Raw genomic sequence first — 18,074 nt, forward strand, 5'->3', positions numbered from 1 at the left:
ATATTTATATCACATTACCTTTGACAAGAGACATTTTTCTTCATACAACTTTGGGGTTTTAGTTACACAAGACCAATTTGACTGTGTTTAATGCTACTGCACTCATTTGTTCCTGTAGGCCTATGTTGCCAGCTGCAGAAACTGCACAAGGAAAGTCAGTTGTTGAGTAGCCTAATGCTATTGTTCAAACTTTACAGAACTCCTACAAAGTTAGTTTAAGATGTGTACCAGAGCCTATGGAGTAAAACAAACTATATCGACCCTTCTAACCCGTCGAGTAGAATGTTGCATATTAAAACGTTTTTCCCTCTTTCGGGAAGCAAACATTAGCAATAAGATAATGTCATTAACATAAAGAATGGATGCCTGTAATTATTCTAACTATAATAGCGTTGTGATTTTAAGGTCTACATTTATAAATATGCAAGACTCCTATATTGATTAGGCTAAACATCAACAAATATGCACACACGCACGAACACACACACACACGCACGCACGCACGCGCACACGCACACACACACACACACACACACACACACACACACACACACACACACACTGAACTAAGCTAAATGAACTAAGCTAAAACAACTCCAAAATGTTGTTTTATCGAAGACCCTTATGTTGATAACATTTATGCCATAACTTTAGCCAACAGCTGCACCTGGCTGCACACGTGTGTTTTAATCTGAAAATTCGATGCATCGAAAAGTCGATACTCTTCAATTGTTAGCCTAGGCTAGGGCAAAATCTATCTGCGATGTATTATAATATATTGCTTTAATTGAATTGAGACCAGTGTGAACAGAAGTACAGTAATTTAGGCTAATTGTTTATGTTATTGGGCGTTTGAATCTAAATGTTTTTTAATTGTTTGACTGGTTACAAATAGCCTACGTGCAACATATTCTATTGCCTATAGGCCGTCCAAGTGTAATATTAAACTGTCAAATAATTCAAAACTAAAGTCAAATGACTAGAAAATTGTGTAAGCCATAAAAGCATAAGTGCACAAAGTTGTTCTGACCCTGACATTTAGGATGTCATTACTTGCATTCGTAGGCTAATGACTGAATAAAGTTAATGTAAGATATGCTGCTATACTTTTAGAATAAAATACAAAATATTAGGACACAAAAAGATTCATTTCTAAATGGGGAAGTATCTTATATACGCGCTCTTTTGGCACCTAAGTGAACCCCTGGGCTACATGTTGAGCCTCTGTTGATGTCAACCTGTCATTCAACGCAGTCGATATGTCTTTTGGACCTCATCAAAATATTGGATCAAAATTGGATCGCAAATATGAGTTTGCTTTCCAAAATGACACATTTGTTAGGGTAGTATGGGTTTTATTGACACGACTTCAGCAAACATAGGCCCAATGCGCGGTTAATGACGTTTCAAACACAATGCGTTTGATTGAATTCTAAAGTATGCGTTATCCACAACTAAAAGTACATCCACAATTGATTATCAAGTTATATGACTATCGGATTTATTGGCTCGCTCATGTATTGACTCACTAAAAACACCTGTACTGTCTTAAGTTGTAAGTTACATGAATATGATCCAGACTTTTCATTGATGAATAGATCAATAGCCTAGAATTTTATTTTCTGAAGTTAGAAATCTAATCCAGTCAAATTAATTAAATTATTTATTATTCTCTTGCATCAAGCGTCATGGTAGTAATTTATTTATTGATTGGCTGATGGGTGTGTTTTCATTTTAAGAATTAATATATAGGCCTAATGAAATAAAAACAATCAAATGAAACATCATACAGTTTCGGGGAGAAAAAGACCAAGAAAATATATATTTTTTAGAGACAAATTAGTAATTTCTTAGTATTACTTTTAAAAATGTTGCTTGAGGTAGGCCTAATCATTTGATAAATAATTTGAATAGATAATTGCTTTCAAATTATTCTGCGGTTAAAAAAACACTCAGCACCATGGTTACAATGAAGGCTATTTCGTAATACCTTTTTAGTCAGCTATCTTTATTTACATTTTCTCTTGAAACTGACAAACAAATTGCACACCGATACAAATAAATATCTCCAATTTACAAGTTGGCCTGTCACCTCTATAGCCTAACATTTGTCTATTTATGGCATTAGGCGTTTATACTTTTCCAATAGGCCTATAGTCTACCATTTATAGGCCAAATGCACCACCATATGTGACCAAATATAATATCATTTATAATATAGTTGGAATAAACACATTGTGAAAGGAACAGATAGCTTACAATATGTTACGCAAATCCCAAACTCATCCCCAAATGCCATCCATACACCTCAATGTCACCGCACAATGCCTAAACAGACCAACAAACTGGCCACATTTTCTTCATTTAAAGCCAACTATTGAAACTATTTCATCTTTTGACATGCTCTGTACGCCTATTTCATGTAACAGACATGTTAATGACCTTATATAAAGTGGAAATGCTGAAGTTCGCGTAACTGGGATTGGTGTAATGAAAATGATATTTCAGTAAGAGAATAGACAAAAGGAAAAATATTGTTTTGTGCCTATCAAAATATATATCCAATGGACTGAACAATGAACGTTTAGAATAGCTTTTACAATGCAAAAATGTCAAGATCTTTCAGTATATTAGCATATGGTTTGTTAACTCATTAAAATAAAAGTTAGTGTGTCCTATGCATATGGTGAGATAGGCCGACATAAACCTATACTGACACAACGAAATTGGAAAGTAACTTCTGGTTGCAAGGTTTTGTTACAGGAGAGCAAGCTGTTACAGGAGAGCACGCTGTTACAGGAGAGCACGCTGTTACAGGAGAGCACGCTGTTACAGGAGAGCACGCTGTTACAGGAGAGCACGTGACGTTTGTATGGTTTGGTTACATTTACGAATAAACATAAAGTAGGCATGCATAAATAATGAGGAAATAAATACAGTTCATAATACAGAGTAAAACGTTAATAAATGTAATAATCTCGAATGTGTTCGTTTTTATGTTTCTCTTACAGGAATAGGCCTAACCCGAGTGTTTAGTGATCGGCAGAAGCATAGGGCAAGGTCTTGTGTTTTATTCTTGTTTTATGATTTGCCTGTAAGTTATTGGACTTAACTAATCTATTCAGTACATAAATATGGTCAATTATGTTTTCTCAATTAAGAAACAAAGGGAATCTGATAACTCTGAGACAATATGCCTACAGATCACATGTTAAGCGTTAACATATTCCACATAACATCTTCACTGTCTGTGTAGGAAACTTGAGGTTAGCTTAAAGGTAGATGTGAAAATGCAAGCCGTGTGTGTGTGTACATGTGTGTGTGTTTGTGTGTGTGAGATTTCATTTTCATGCACTTGCCTATAGCTTACTAGGAAAAGTTAGTCTGGTAAGGAGCCTTGGACTATATGCTTAATGGCTAAAGCAGAGGAAACATACATGGTCTCAAAGCCCTGTCGCTTATGGGCTAGAAGGTTAACAACCAAGGCACTGGACACGGTTTCGCTTTCAGGTTTCACGTGTTCCATCATTTGCGCAGAGAAATGCCTCTGTTTTCAAGTGAAATCATGCCGGATTTAATAATGCATGAGGGTTCTCAAGATGAAATCACCATCAAATCAGATCATAATGCTACAATCCCCAAAACTCATCTCAAACTCAGTAGGCTATTGTGTAACATATAAGTATATAGTCCTCTGCTTCAAACAATTATTTGAAAACACTTGCCGGATATGTTGACTGGCCTACATTAGGAAATAGAAATGAATATAACAGAAACTCTCCCTGGGTAGGCGTATGTCTTTTCGTGATGGCTATGCATCATATAGTCCTTACTAAAAATAACATGTAAAGCAAAAACTGATTTGTATGAAGGTCTAGAGCGATTTGAAGATAGTATTAAGATTGAAAATGAATTTACAGATATAGATTACCAAGGGAGTTGTGGCCTACTTTTCCTTCCTCGTAGATTTCATGCGTCCATTGAGGTCAACTTGAAATCTCTGATACAATGGCAATGTATAGGCTTATGATAAGAGTAAACTTTAGTTTTTTAAATTATGTATCTGTGCCTCAATATAGCCTGATTAAACTCATCAGATCTTTGCGTCAGGTATGATATTTGATATTTTAATGTTCTACAAATATAATACAGTGACATATTTTCCTCACGTTTATTCTCGTCATCATTATGGTTGTCATTGTTGGTATTATAATGGAAATAGGCATATGTAGCCGGGAATAGGCCCGTGTAGCCTACAATAGGCCTATAACATAATATATTGTCTTAGATAAATGGCTAAATGTTGTATGATTGTGTGCTATTTGAGGTGAAAGTGGCATCCAGTTTGGTAGGCCTTCAAAGCTAGAGCTCAGTCCGTGAAACCTATCGGCTTTGTGATTATTATGCTAATAAAATGTAGGTAAGGACAGTGGGTAGATTTGGATAAAAATCTATATATTAAGCATTTTATGTGAGCAGTAGCCTTTACAGACTAAAATCATTAAAGAAGATGACATTAGGCTGGTGTTTTAGTCCTATAGCAGCGTAGGTCAAAAACAAAACAATGTCCACATGACGATATATAGGCTATTGATTTGCATCTTGGCAAAGAGAGAAATAACCGGACAGTCTCTTTTTCGAGTCGAGAATAGCCTGGTGTTGTTTTGTAGTACCTTAATCAACGTGCGGATTTGACAACAATGAAAACAGTAGCCTACTGTTTGTCTTTCTGTCAATTACATATATTGTTATACGGATATGAAGCGAAGTTGAGGGCCACATACTCCAGGCCAGCGTCTGTGTGCTGAAGCTCGGGTGTCAGCATGCCTACTCGAGTTTTCCAGCCACAGAAGGTGATCTTTCACCCCGACCTCCTAAAATACCTTTTAATTTTCGTTATGTAGCTGCTGACCATTTTACCTCCAGCTACTTGCTATCCATACATGTATCTCACCATCCAGGCTTTCTCGGCGCGGATCGATAGGGCAGCATCTGCTCCAGGAAGGCATTGGTCCCACCGCACACGGAATTTTTTCAACGCCAGAATTGCTCATCTCTGAAAATTAAACTGACAGTTAGATATGATTAGTATGCCTAGTATCAACCACATCTCCTTCTCTCAACTCCCAAATCTCTCGATCTGACACACACACACACACACACACACACACGCACACGCGCGCACACACACACACGGACAGACTGACACACAGTGGACTCACCAAATATGTGCTGTGTTAAATGAAAAGCCAGAGCAATATCTGCTATAGGTCGAGTATCTTATGTAAAAAGGTCGCATTTAAACGAATGGCCTCATTGATTTTGTTTAGAACTACAGATTGAAGTGTGCAGTCTGGTGTCAATGGGCCTGCTCAACCGTGGTTTGAGTGCTGATTAAGAGGTTCCCTAAATGAATCAGCTACAAGCGTGTCACTTGACAACGTTTAGGTGTAAGAGGTTGGATTTACATTTCCCTCAAATCTCCAAAATAAGAAAAAAAGAAGCTTTAAAGCAGGAGGACATTATAATATAATTCAGATGAGCTCTATGGAGAGATACCGATTTAAGTATTCCAAAATGGGTGGTGAGAGTCTACACCGTGTAGTCAATATAAATCGTTTTTCAATAGTCAATAAGACAGTAATGCGATTCTTATAATTGCATATGCATGACTAATAACATTTGTTATTATTAATAGACCACTGTGACTAATAATAATAGTAACAGGGTAATATTATAATAATCACACAATAATAAGAATACAACCACCACTACTACTACTACTGCTACTACTACTGCTACCACCACTACTACTACTACTACTACTGCTACTTCTATTAGTAATAATAATAATACAAATAAAGGAAAATATGGACAAAAACAATTGTTTACAGTTAAATCTGCAGTCCGGCATCAGGTTAAAGATAATAATATGGTTGTGTAGCATGGATGGACACAAAAGCACAACACAGTAGGTTATCTCAGTGAGCTACAGTAGACAAACCGTTGCAGTCCAGGATCAGGTGAATTAAATAGCTGAACCATGGTCAGGATGTTCGCATAACTCATAAACTCTGCATGCTATTAGATAAAAAGGCTTAACTTTGGGGTTGTGAGAAAGGGTTCGTCTTCACCTATTTGGTAAAACCCTGTCCCCTCCCTGGAGACGTTGGCCGAAGCGAAAGGGTTAATTGGAGTTGGAATTTCATTGCACATCTGTCAGATTTTTAAGACTGTGACGTAGCCTACTGAAAGGAGCGAGTGTGAGCGGGGGAGGAAGAGAAGCGAAAGAGTTGGTGGGGCTGAAATCGATGAAGTAGCAGGCTGAGGGAAGAGGAGGAGGAAAATCTCACGAGATAATGAAAGAAAAAGAGGAGAGCTGCTAGGTAGAGAAGAGCAAGGCTACATATGGACGTTTGACTTTAAAAAAGACCAAAAGGACAGGGAAAGGACGTATACCTAACCGCCAATTGTTTGGCCTCTGTTTTATTGTATGTAGCATCCCTCGGTGCATCTGACCAATTGTGTGAATCTGCGCGGACAGGCTGGAAGACAAGAGGCAAGCGACACAATCGGAGAGATGCAGAGGACCGACAACATACACGGATGCGCTCATATAACAGAATAAGGTAGGAATAATACAATTGAGGTCACATATCTGTTAATTTTGGGTGTCGTTATATCTCAAAACAACTTAAATGCTCAGACATTTCCTAAACAGAACATATGACCACCATTCGTTGTCCGAATTGTGTTGAGAAATATGCAAGAATGACGCACGTTAATGTCCAAAGAATCGTGTGCGCGCTCATCGAGTATTTAGAACTTTGCTTGAGAGGCAATAATGTAAGAGTGGATTTGCCTGTGAAGACATCGCGATGTCATTTATTTGTGTTACACATGCATTGATCGGCTCTCGTAGGAATGAAAAAAATTACACTTAATGTTTGAAATGCTTGTGACTGTGGTTATAGTCTACAATAGCCTAGACGTCACTATTGCATGAGCAGGCTATAACTAAAATACAGACAAGTAAACATTTGATCTCCCGCAGGCAAAAGAGCGACGATTCTGCGGTGGAACACAGTTGAAGCCCAAAGAAAGGATAAGAAGAGTGTTGTAGCACAAATCCAAATAATGTGATAGTTAATCTTACTGAAGCTGCTTCACACTTGATTTCCTGGAGTTTGAAGGAGTTTAAAGAGATTACTTAAGTTGTTATCAGATAATTAATTGGACAGTATAGAAGCACATAAATCAATTCATTCAGAAATCAATAAATCCATAGTATTGTGCAACAGGAGAAGGGCCATCCAGACTGTTAGTCTACTGTTAAACAACAGCTAGGCTACTGAAACAACACCATAAAGATAGAAAAAAAGGGAAATTCACTAAATTCAAAATGGATGGAAGTCTAGGGGAGATGTCTGTCCAAATCCACTCTGAGCTCCATAGTCAGGATGGCAGAGCGATGCTGCATTCACGGGACCTTTCAGCTGCTTTCCCCAGGCCCTCCCTTGGGGGGCACTCCATGTCCCTGGAGCCTGAGCACCGACCTCCAGGTTTCGACCACTCAATGTCAGCACTGGGCTATGGAGGAGATGCTCCATCTAGCTGTGGCAGCACGTACACCACACTAACCCCCCTGCAGCCTTTCGATGACAAATTTCACCACCACCATCACCACCACCATCCCTGCCTGCCGGTCAGCAATGTCATCGGGAGCTTTACTCTCATGCGCGAGGACAGAGGCCTGGGTGGCAACTTCTACAACCCTTACGGCAAAGATCTGGGGATGACACAGAGCCTTTCACCACCTTCTACAGGCTCTGGCTTGGGGACACCCATGCATGGTTACGGGACACTGGGAAACAGCCCCAACGGCAATGGTGGCCAGATGCTTCCAAGTGGTTACGAGGTCCACGGGGGCAACATCTTCTGCAGGACGGCAGACTTCGGCAGGGAGATGTCCCCTCCAGGGCTGGGCGGCGACTCGTCGGTCAGCCATCAGCTGAACAAGATGGAGGCTCACCAACACGCGCCCAGCCACCATCCTCACATCTACAGTCAGCACTACCAACACCACCACCCCAGCCAACAGTCCTCAAAGGCCGGGGAGCTCCCCCACTCCTCGTCCTCTTTGCCCAGCAGTGAGGGCATGCTGCCCAGCTCCCAGGGTGGTGGAGGTGGAGGGGCTGGAGAGGAGATCGACACCAGGGACGTGGCCCAGAGGATCATCACTGAGCTGAAGAGGTACAGCATTCCCCAGGCCATATTTGCAGAGAGGGTGCTGTGTAGGTCACAGGGCACTCTGTCTGACCTCCTGAGAAACCCCAAGCCCTGGGGCAAGCTCAAGTCTGGCCGCGAGACCTTCAAGAGGATGTCCCGCTGGCTGCAGGAGCCCGAGTTTCAAAGGATGGCCTCACTGCGGCTGGAGGGTAAGGTTTCTTTCCATTTCTCTCCACATCTGTCTTTCTCTCCATGTTTTTCTCAAAAAATCCAACAAGATCTGTATGCTGATCAGAGGAATGAAAAACGAGTTGTACCTTTCCTATGTTCCTAAAGGATATATTTGAATGATAGGACCATAGTTTGTACGGTTACAGAGTATTCAAGGAGCAGGGTACACAATGTATTGTGATCTAGATAAACCATTAGAGTGGACATTTTTCCTTCATAAATGAACCATGGAGATCATAATTACAAGGACTATTGTTGGTGAAACCACCATAAAATACGATTTGTTTGTGCATGCCTGACGTTAAGAGTTGGGGAGATAGTTAGGAAATGTTGTTTCTTTTGTGGAAAGATACACTTGTTTTTTTTCTCCCACACTTCATATGCAATCCCCATATCTAATAAATAATATCGGTGAAATGGGAGTACAAGATAAAACAACATTATGAAAAAAATAGATTTTTAAAAGGCAGTACATGATTTGTTGGTTGACATCGGATATTCTTTAGGGATATGCACTGAAGAAGATAGCACACTATACAGTGCAGTGTTACTGCGTTGTCACTCCATAGGGACTGAGAACCCATCTGAAACACGAAGCACAGAAAGAGATCCAAGTGAACACAGTAATATGATATGGGCTGAGAGGAGTGTGCATATGTCGGCAGGGGTCTGTGAGCTGTGCAAGCAAGCACAGTTGATCACAGCTTTTCGCTATCTGTCAGCAGCACAACTGATTAAGCCCAAAAGCACAATAGGGCTCATAAGTAATGATTGTGCACTCTTGCAATCCTCTCACAACTATTGATCTTTGATTGTGTAGCTCTCTGAACACATGTGTACATCCTCAGTTCGACAACATTTTACAATTATCATACTCAACACAGTTACAGGTGATTCTCTTTTAGATTTCCAGAGTTTCTGTTATGTGACAGCTTTGTTGTCTACAGTATATATTCAATGCATCCAATCTTGACTTGAAGCAGTGTTATTGTGCAAGGAAGGAAACGTTGTTCCCCTGCCGCTGAGGTGTTGTGCCATCTGTAAACTCTAGCATTTTTTGCATTTTGAGAAAACACCACCTTTTTATCATAGATGACACAACCATTTGGATTGTCTTGCAGTATTCTTGTCATTTTACCTCAATGCTCATAGATCTTTTTTTCTTCACAACTCACTGCTCAAAATTCAAGGAGCAGATCAATTCTAGTCATAAAAAATGAAGGAGCTTACATGGGGGATGTATTGCAAGCGTACTAACATTTGACAATGCTTCTCCCCCGCACAATCTAAACTTGCATATTTAGTTATTGGCAAAGGCACAATTTGGACAGCTTTGCACTTTTCTACATAACCTACTTTCTGAGGGGGTTGTTTTTCCCTTCCCAGCCAACCCCCTTTTGTTTAATTACAAGCCTCTATTGATTTCCATGGGAAAGAGCAGCACGCCATGCCCACACACACCTCGACCGCATCAGCAGATCGAGACAGGAATTAGAATGCACAGTGCCCTGTGCTCCCTAGTCTGAAGATAGCTCAAGTGTTCTTTGCTTCACGCCTCAAGTTTTAAGATGATCCACCTTAATGCAGCACTCCCTTTAAATTACCCACCAGCTCCTTCAGCATCTCAGTGTCTCAGCCAGCTCTCCATGTTTATTGTTATCATGCCAGTTATCTTCCCTCGACATCATGTGTTATTATGCAAAGCTTTAGGATAAATGGTGGACCTGATTATGTAATGTCATCGTCTTTTAATATTCCTCTTTATGTGGAGACATTCTGAAGCGCTTACATGGAGAAGGTTATTTGACTTTCTCCTGTTTAGTGGTTATATGCTCTCTGGATTACTGCACTGCATATTAGATGCATCTTCAGGCCAACCTCAGGCTGTGGAGGAGGCAATCAGGCTTTAGTCAGAGAAGAAGGCAGGGTGTAGCTAAAGACCACGCAGTGGTGCTTGAACACTTTAAGTCGCGAGGGATCAGGGAACCTAACTTTAAAGATGATGGCTGAAGCCCTTGACTGAAGGTCTAAATGAATAAGAAAGGTCAATGCGGTTTATGTCTCAGGTCCAGTGGCTGCGCCATCCCCTAGTAATGAAAGCCATGAAGCCAATCCACTGTATGTACGCTACTATATTCAGTTCAGTTATCCTAGCTCAAAGGTCACAAGGGAAACATTTGCATATCAAAAATGAGTAACATTCCAGTATGGTTTTAACAGCCCAGTCTCCCAAACAAACAATGTTGTTTTTATTGGGTTGTTGCAGCTCCCCATTCTGGTGCTGAAGGGGTTAACTAGCCTCTATGGGTCGAGGAGTCTGAGCTGCACAGATTTAATCAATAATTTCTATCAGCCCCTGGCCCAAGAAATCAGCAGGGGGTGGGCTGGGGCTGGAGGGGGGACAGGGAGGGGGTCGGCTAGGAGGGGGTGGAGGTTCAGACGCCGGGGGGTAGGGAAAGGGCTTTCGATCACGTTTCAGCAACACGAGACAAGGGCATACATCATGATCAGGGGCTGTTCCCACGATCATAAGAAGCCTATAGGGGAATATTTATGTCTCCAGGAGTAGCCCCAGTGCCAGGGATTTATAACATGGTAATTGCAAGCCTTTTACACATGATTACAGCATAAGGAAGCATTTACTTAATGGTCGGCGTTATGATCGCCAGCCAGGGAGGGAGAAAAGGATAGGATGGAGGGGCAGAGGAAAAAAGGAGCTGTAGGACACCCTGACTCCTCCAACAACCCATAATTCCACAGTACAAGCAAGCTAACCACTACTTTCATGTCATTGCTTTCATTACCATGCGTTTCTGAACACAGGGCAGTATGGGTTCTATAGCTGCAGTCTTCGTATTGACACGGTAGGAATATATAATGCCAGTAAAACATGTAGCAGTTGGGAAAACCTATTTCTTTTAGTTGTGGTAATATTGAAATGCTTCAGGAATTTCAGGCCGTTCAGATTTTAATGAGAAATGGTTCGATATCTCTCAGAAATGTAAATGAGCTGTAGATGCCTAAAAGGTAACAGGCCCAGTAATCTCAAGTTGACAAGAGGTTAGACATCCCAGAGTCTAACATTTCCTTTGGATAATGATTCAGAGTAAATATACAGTGGGAATTACAGCACAATGTATTAAGGCACAACATTCACATTTGCTAAACTAGACCTCAGCTATAGGCTAGTACATTTGAAATGTTGTCGTTATGATGGCACAGCTAATAAATGTCCTCATGATAAAATATTTTTCAGTTGTCTTTGAGTTGCCATTTATCATTTGCACTACCGTGGGTTTACAGCAAATATCAGGCCTATCAACCCTCAGTGTGTGAGATGATTTTCAATGGGGAGATATACAGTAAGCCAATCTATCTATTGAACATCTCAGCGCCTTTCTTGTAGACTGGGGGCACAGCCTTCGCTGTGTGTATGTGGTGTGTCACTGCTTACGCTTTAAAAAGACCTTCACCATCAGCAAAAAAGAAATACAACCACACGCTGCTGATTGAGGTCTTAAAAGTGTGCATTTAGGTAATTACAAGAGTCACCCAAATATGTTTTAGTCTACATAGGGCTTCTGAACACTCGGAGCAGTGCAGACTCTGCTTGTTTCAAGCCTCTCTGACGTAACCTATTTAATAGAAAATAAATTAGTTCTCCCTAAAGTGATTATCACTCACTCTCTCCGCCTCATGTAAATGACTTTTATGAGAAACGAATGATGTTGGAGTGTCCACTAAGACGGGGAAGAGGAGGGAAAAGGAAGAAGAAGGAAGGGGGGGGGGCTGTCTTCATTTATGAAGACAACAGTGGGTGTAGTGTTTCCAGTACATACAGTATCTATTGTAGGCCTACTTGTATATGTGGTCAAATGTTTAGTTGTGGGCAGAGTAGCCCATACACCTTGTATTGTCTAATCCTCATATGGATGCACTGCAGACACAGCCCATAGCCTCTACCGTTTTCTCTCAACACTCTAATTAGGCTACATGTAAACATGGAACAATATACCATTTTAAGTGGGTCATTTCAAATGACTGAATTTTCTCTCAGAGACATGATGTTCTTTTACCTTACGAGGACTGCACTGGCTGCTCTATACTATGATCCTGGACTGCAATTGTGTGTGAATAGCCTACGGAGCATAAACACTTTTCACCCTCCTGTGAATGATGCACAGACTTGCACATAAGTAATTTACCATCCTAATGCAAAAAGCCTTTAGGGACCTTACTGCAAAAATTCCTTGCAGGCTACTTATAGTCTACATTTGGATGCTATTTGGTTGGCACGGCAAATTTTACCAACCTCAAGTTGGCTTCTCTTTTTTACCTTGGAAAACATCTGTTATTCCTCTAGAATGGTAGCCTCTGCCCCCATTGCTACATCTCCGTCCTCTGTCCTGGATAACTGTAAACAGAAAACAACCACTTGGAATTTAGTCGAACTGAAATTCCAAATGAAAGCGAGGTTAAATTGTAGCCGAGTCTTACCAGTAAATGTGTAAAAATGTTTAGGTAAAACTGTAACACTAATTATTAAACAAAACTTTGATAGTCAATAATAACAACAACATAAGCCAGAACTGCAGGTAGGCCGATTGAAGTAGCCAATGTTGTTGTGCAGGAGGTAACATTTACATTTTATTTCATGCTCTAGTCTAGCATAGGCTAATTCTGAAAACTCCCCACTTGCTCATGTACATGCTCTGTGTTAGTCTCATTTTCCCACCACACACAGGTCAGGTGTCACACAGGCGCACTGACTTGTCACAGGTCTGCACATGCCAACAGAAAACAGAGCAGACTAGCCCAGTGACGTGTACACTGCATTTGCCTTTCGTTAACTAACACTCACACTTTACTTCACCCCCGCTACTAGCACTGACTTTGCTGATAGCTACTTTATTGAGGAAAAATATACTTACTATGAGTGAGATATGTCCTTGTCCCACCTAGCTATCTGAAGATGAATGCACTAACTAATCTGGATAAGAGTGTCTGCTAAATGACTAAAATGTCATTAAAAAACTAAATGCATGCCAAGAGGAACTTGTTAATTTGTTATTTATCTGTAGCCTACTTTATGTTTTCTTTGCTGGTCTAGTTGTCTAGTCAGCATTTATCCAAATTGAGTGACCTACTTGCATGTAATAGTGTGACAGCCTAATGTCTTGATTTCTGGTGGATTAGGTTTATTTTACCAACTGTGCAGTGAAACAAGTTGCTGATTCATGTCTTTTAGCGAATCAAACTTGCTTAGCTAATCTGTTTTCCTTCAACAAATCCACTTTCTCTCAGCTAATCCATTTGTCCTAGTTAGCTAGCCCGTCTATATTAGCTAACCCATTTTTCTACTTCTTCTGCCTCCAGCTTGCAAGCGGAAGGAGGAGGAGCAGAGTAAACTGGAGCGCAACCAGGGTCCCAAGCGCACCAGACTGGTGTTCACGGACCTCCAGAGGCGTACCCTATTGGCCATCTTCCGGGAGAACCACCGGCCAGCCAAGGACCTCCAGGTCACCATCTCCCAGCAGCTGGGCCTGGAGCTCTCCACTGTCAGCAACTTCTTCATGAACGCCAGGCGCCGCAATGTCAACAAGTGGGCGGAAGAGGGCCGCCCCTCCTCCACAGGCTCCTCGGGCTCCAGCGTGTCCTCCTCCGCCGTGTCCTGCAGCACGGCCTGATGGGATAGAGGTGGGCTGGGTGGGCGTCGTGGCAGCAGAGGGCACATAGGCTGGTCTAGGTAGAGATCAGGCGTAATAATGTACTCCTCATTATCAGAGGGAGTGATGGAGTTGGCGTAGTTTAGTTTTTTATGAAGAATTATCACAGAGCATTTCAGACCAAAGTTGATCTCTCCTTGATATTGAGACAAGTTCCTATAATTTGAATGGTCGTGGGTGAATAGTTTATTTGAATTTTAAGAGGGTAACAGTGAGCATCCTTGATTTCTATAATTTTATCACATTCAATTTTAATATGGTAGGTTATGAAATCAAATCAAATTTCATTTGCCACATGCTTTGTTAACAACAGGTGTAGACTAACAGTGAAATGCTTACTTACGGGTCCTTTTCCAACAATCCAGAGTTAAAGATGAAAAGTTTTTTTTTTTAATAAAAAAAATGGCACAAGGAATAGTGTGGTTATGAGGTTATTTTGTTTGCCCTTAGGGCTAATTTCATCTCCCTTACTAGAAACAGAAATCAAGAGGCATCGCTGCATTGCATAACACCCCTAATTCAAATTTTCACCACCCGTTACATCGACAGATCTCCATCTTATGTCCTTTGTTTCTCTGAGGAGTCAAGATGAAGGTCACAGAGAATAACATGGGGATTGTGACAAAATCATAGCTCCATCACGTTTTCTAAAGAATGCGGCATGTGTTCCCATATAACATGGTTCGCAGGACTGCAGAACTCTCTGGATGATCAGGAGGTTATTTCTCTCTCCACGATTCTCCGTTTTCGATCATTACCTGTCACGAGAACCTTGACTTGTCTTTTACACTTCTTGACAATGGTTCCAGCTTGAATGAATCACAGTTTTCAAGGAGCAACCTTGGTGTGTCTCATTTTAAATCGGGACAGAATCTGTAAACAAGGGCAGAATTTCAAGGGATGCCAAGTCAGAGACTTTTTGATGCAACCCTCCAGCTTTAAGACATTGACTGACCTACCAAACAAACGCTCTGTAGCCATTTTGACTCAACCAAAACCCTTTGAACACGACGGACGCAAAGGAAGAAGTACTTGTAACACAATGTATAGTAGTAGTGTAGTATTTTTTTCCACTCATGTTTCAAAACACTTAACTGAACAAACCTCGGCTCCATTGCAAATCTTTTTTTTTTTACAGACGCCTAGAAAATGGAGGAATGTGATTCTTTTAGCCCTTTTGTACAGATTTCAAGCACATTGCTCTATTTATAGAAATCCAATGGAAGTATGAGTTGTTGTTGTTCCAGTCCTGCTACGTACACCAAGGTCATTTTAGTTCCTCGAGGGACGGTTTTAACATGCCTCTTTATAACCAGTTTCATTGGAGCAAGAATTTAAAATGCCATTGCTGAACTGATCAATGTATTTATTACTGCATTTGTGTATTTATTGTTTTTCTTTTGTTTCTCTCTATTTATTTGGTTGTTTATTTATGCTATCTATATACTGTAAGTATTTATTTAATAATGCTTTGTATGTCCGTGTGAAACTGACTTTTTTTTCTGATGGGCACTTTTAGTTGTAGAATCCCATCGTAATACCAAAGATTAAGATTGTCCTCCCTGAATGTATGGCCTAAACCCCTTTCCTCTCCCCCGACTCCCAGTGATGTTACGTATCTCTCTCTTTAAGGCCTTTTTTTAACAGAATAATGGGGATTTCTTTACTATTGGCAAATGTCTCTGTGGTCAGGTCTTATGCCGAGGCTAAGCTTGTTTGAATGTTGTGGTAATGTGACATCTCATAGGCTCACAGGTTGCTTGTAAAATTGTGTTCAAACATCATTCAGCAGAGTGTCTGGAGAGTCCAGGGTTGCACTTACAGAGCATTTCAGGCTCTTAAGTGTGAATCCTTTGAGACCCCATGGAAACATGCATGCTGTGCATCTTCCTGGGGTTTGCATAGCAGTGACTCCCCTTGCTGCAGTGCACACACTCCTGTCTATGTCCTGCTCAATGTGATTTCACCATCCTCCAGACTCATCCCTTCTGCCAGTCTTCTCAGTTCCACAGGCTCCTCTAGCATTTTCTCATTTTTGCTTTGTCGGGTAGTGGGGAGGGATAGCTTGTCCACCAACTAACGTGCGCTTCTCCTGTCTTTAACCTTGGGAGGGGCGTGTTGTCGGGGCCCCTTCACAGCGTGCACTTGAAAGACGGGCGGTCATGAAAGAGGCCATCGACTTTTGCAGACTTCAAAGGGAGCCTTTTTATCCGTCTCCTCTCTGCGTATCTGGTTTAAGGGTCCGCTCCTGGCCAGACCCGTGGGCTTAGGGGCATTCAAAGGGGGCGGGGAGATCAGAAGGGTGGCTGAATCACCCCTGAACAGGGTGCAATGTTTTGGGAGAGGGGGTGGAAGAGCACAATAGAGTAGAATTAAAGTTTAATGAGCAACAATTGTAAGCATGCTGGGACCAAGGGAGGGGGCCAGTCTGGTGCAGGGAACATGAAAACCCCTACCAGTTTTGATGTTCCTTTTTTTCAAGCTTGTCATATGGTGTTCTATCAAAGACAATAGGTCCCCATGACACCTTTATTTTTTTTTACACGGCCCATATTTTAGAATAGAGTCCGCCCTCAAATGGGGAGAGACTTTTCAGTCACTGTCTGCTCTGTCTTAACTGAGGAGAGAACTCCCCTTTGTACGGAGAGTTGATAGAGTATTGCAGGTGGTCTGTCATCAGTTTACGCCTATTGCACCCCCTAGTGGAGTGTAAAGAAATGTCTCTCTAGATTAAAGGACACCTTAGGCGAGGATGTTTAGAAGCTCTTCTGGGGCTTAAAAACACAGGTACATTATATACTAAAGTATAGCTGAATATGCATGGATACCCTCTGATATTGTTTTTTGTACTATAAGTGGGGTTATCATTCCATCTTAATTAATACACCAGAAATCCAAAGATAGTGAAGTCCAGTGAGATGTGTTAAGTAACACAGTATTTTTAGGTTCAGCATTTGAAGTTGGAACTGAGAGATTGACATGAAGTTGTGACTGTAGAGGAAGTATTTTGACTCCGTAACCCCAGTGTTCCCTTTGTCCCCCTGTGTACATGAATACTTACCCATCTACCTCAACTGTGTGAGATGTTGTATGGCAAAGAAGTTTCTTAACCAAAGATTCCATCCTTTCAGGGTGTCTGTCTATCTGTCTGTCCATCTGTCTCTCATGCTTTTTCAAAACCAAATGTGCTGGAATCAATCTGTTACAGGAGCAACCAAGCCCCATCCAGCCAAAGCGTAGTCCAGTGTACTACAGAAGTCATATTTACCAATAATCTGTATATAATAATTTTCAAGACCAAAAAAGTAGGTGACAATCCAAGCAAGGAGGATCTTGCTGTAATCAACGTTGCCTATTCCTTGTACCAAACTAGAATCATGTGACTTACTGTAACAGTTATGAAAGCCCAAGAATCAAGAGTTCAACCAAAAACAAAAGGTCAAGAGGAGACTAAAGCTATTTTTTCACATTTGTAAAACCATTATTCCTTTTCCAATATGTTAGTGTATTTGAAATACTGTTTGATCCCACTGTTGGAAGCAGGAATACATGACTCCATTCAAAAGCTTAAACGAGGCCAAATTGGGGGAAATATTGTATTTGACATGGGTTTGTGTCTGGGTTCCTGAACTAGGACACCCACCATACTTATCGTGCCATTCTCGTCCATGTGTTAGACTAACTAATGAATGCGGCTAACCAACCAAAGGCTTAAAACACAACACTTTACATGTCAATCATGGTGGGACATTTTGTAACAACAACTAAAGAGAATCCCTTTGAATACCTCATGTGAAATTGTTTGTTGTGATGTTGCACCAAAAAATTAAAATGACAAATTTGTAACCCAATTTAGTTTGTTGGTCTGCTGACTTCATTCACGCTGCA

The 18,074-nt window shown here is 41.0% G+C and overlaps 1 protein-coding gene across 1 annotated transcript; it reads left to right on the forward strand.

Annotated features, from left to right (window-relative positions):
* The first annotated feature begins 7,058 nt into the window (after positions 1–7,058).
* Positions 7,059–18,031, forward strand: LOC109908560 (hepatocyte nuclear factor 6). Its single transcript, XM_020507229.2, has 2 exons — positions 7,059–8,438; positions 13,837–18,031. Exons 1-2 carry the CDS (start codon positions 7,403–7,405, stop codon positions 14,145–14,147), a joined length of 1,347 nt encoding a protein of 448 aa, XP_020362818.1. The 5' UTR covers positions 7,059–7,402; the 3' UTR covers positions 14,148–18,031.
* The last annotated feature ends 43 nt before the right edge of the window (positions 18,032–18,074 follow it).

The sequence above is a fragment of the Oncorhynchus kisutch genome, linkage group LG2, assembly GCF_002021735.2.
Source record: "Oncorhynchus kisutch isolate 150728-3 linkage group LG2, Okis_V2, whole genome shotgun sequence".
Taxonomy (NCBI): domain Eukaryota; kingdom Metazoa; phylum Chordata; class Actinopteri; order Salmoniformes; family Salmonidae; genus Oncorhynchus; species Oncorhynchus kisutch.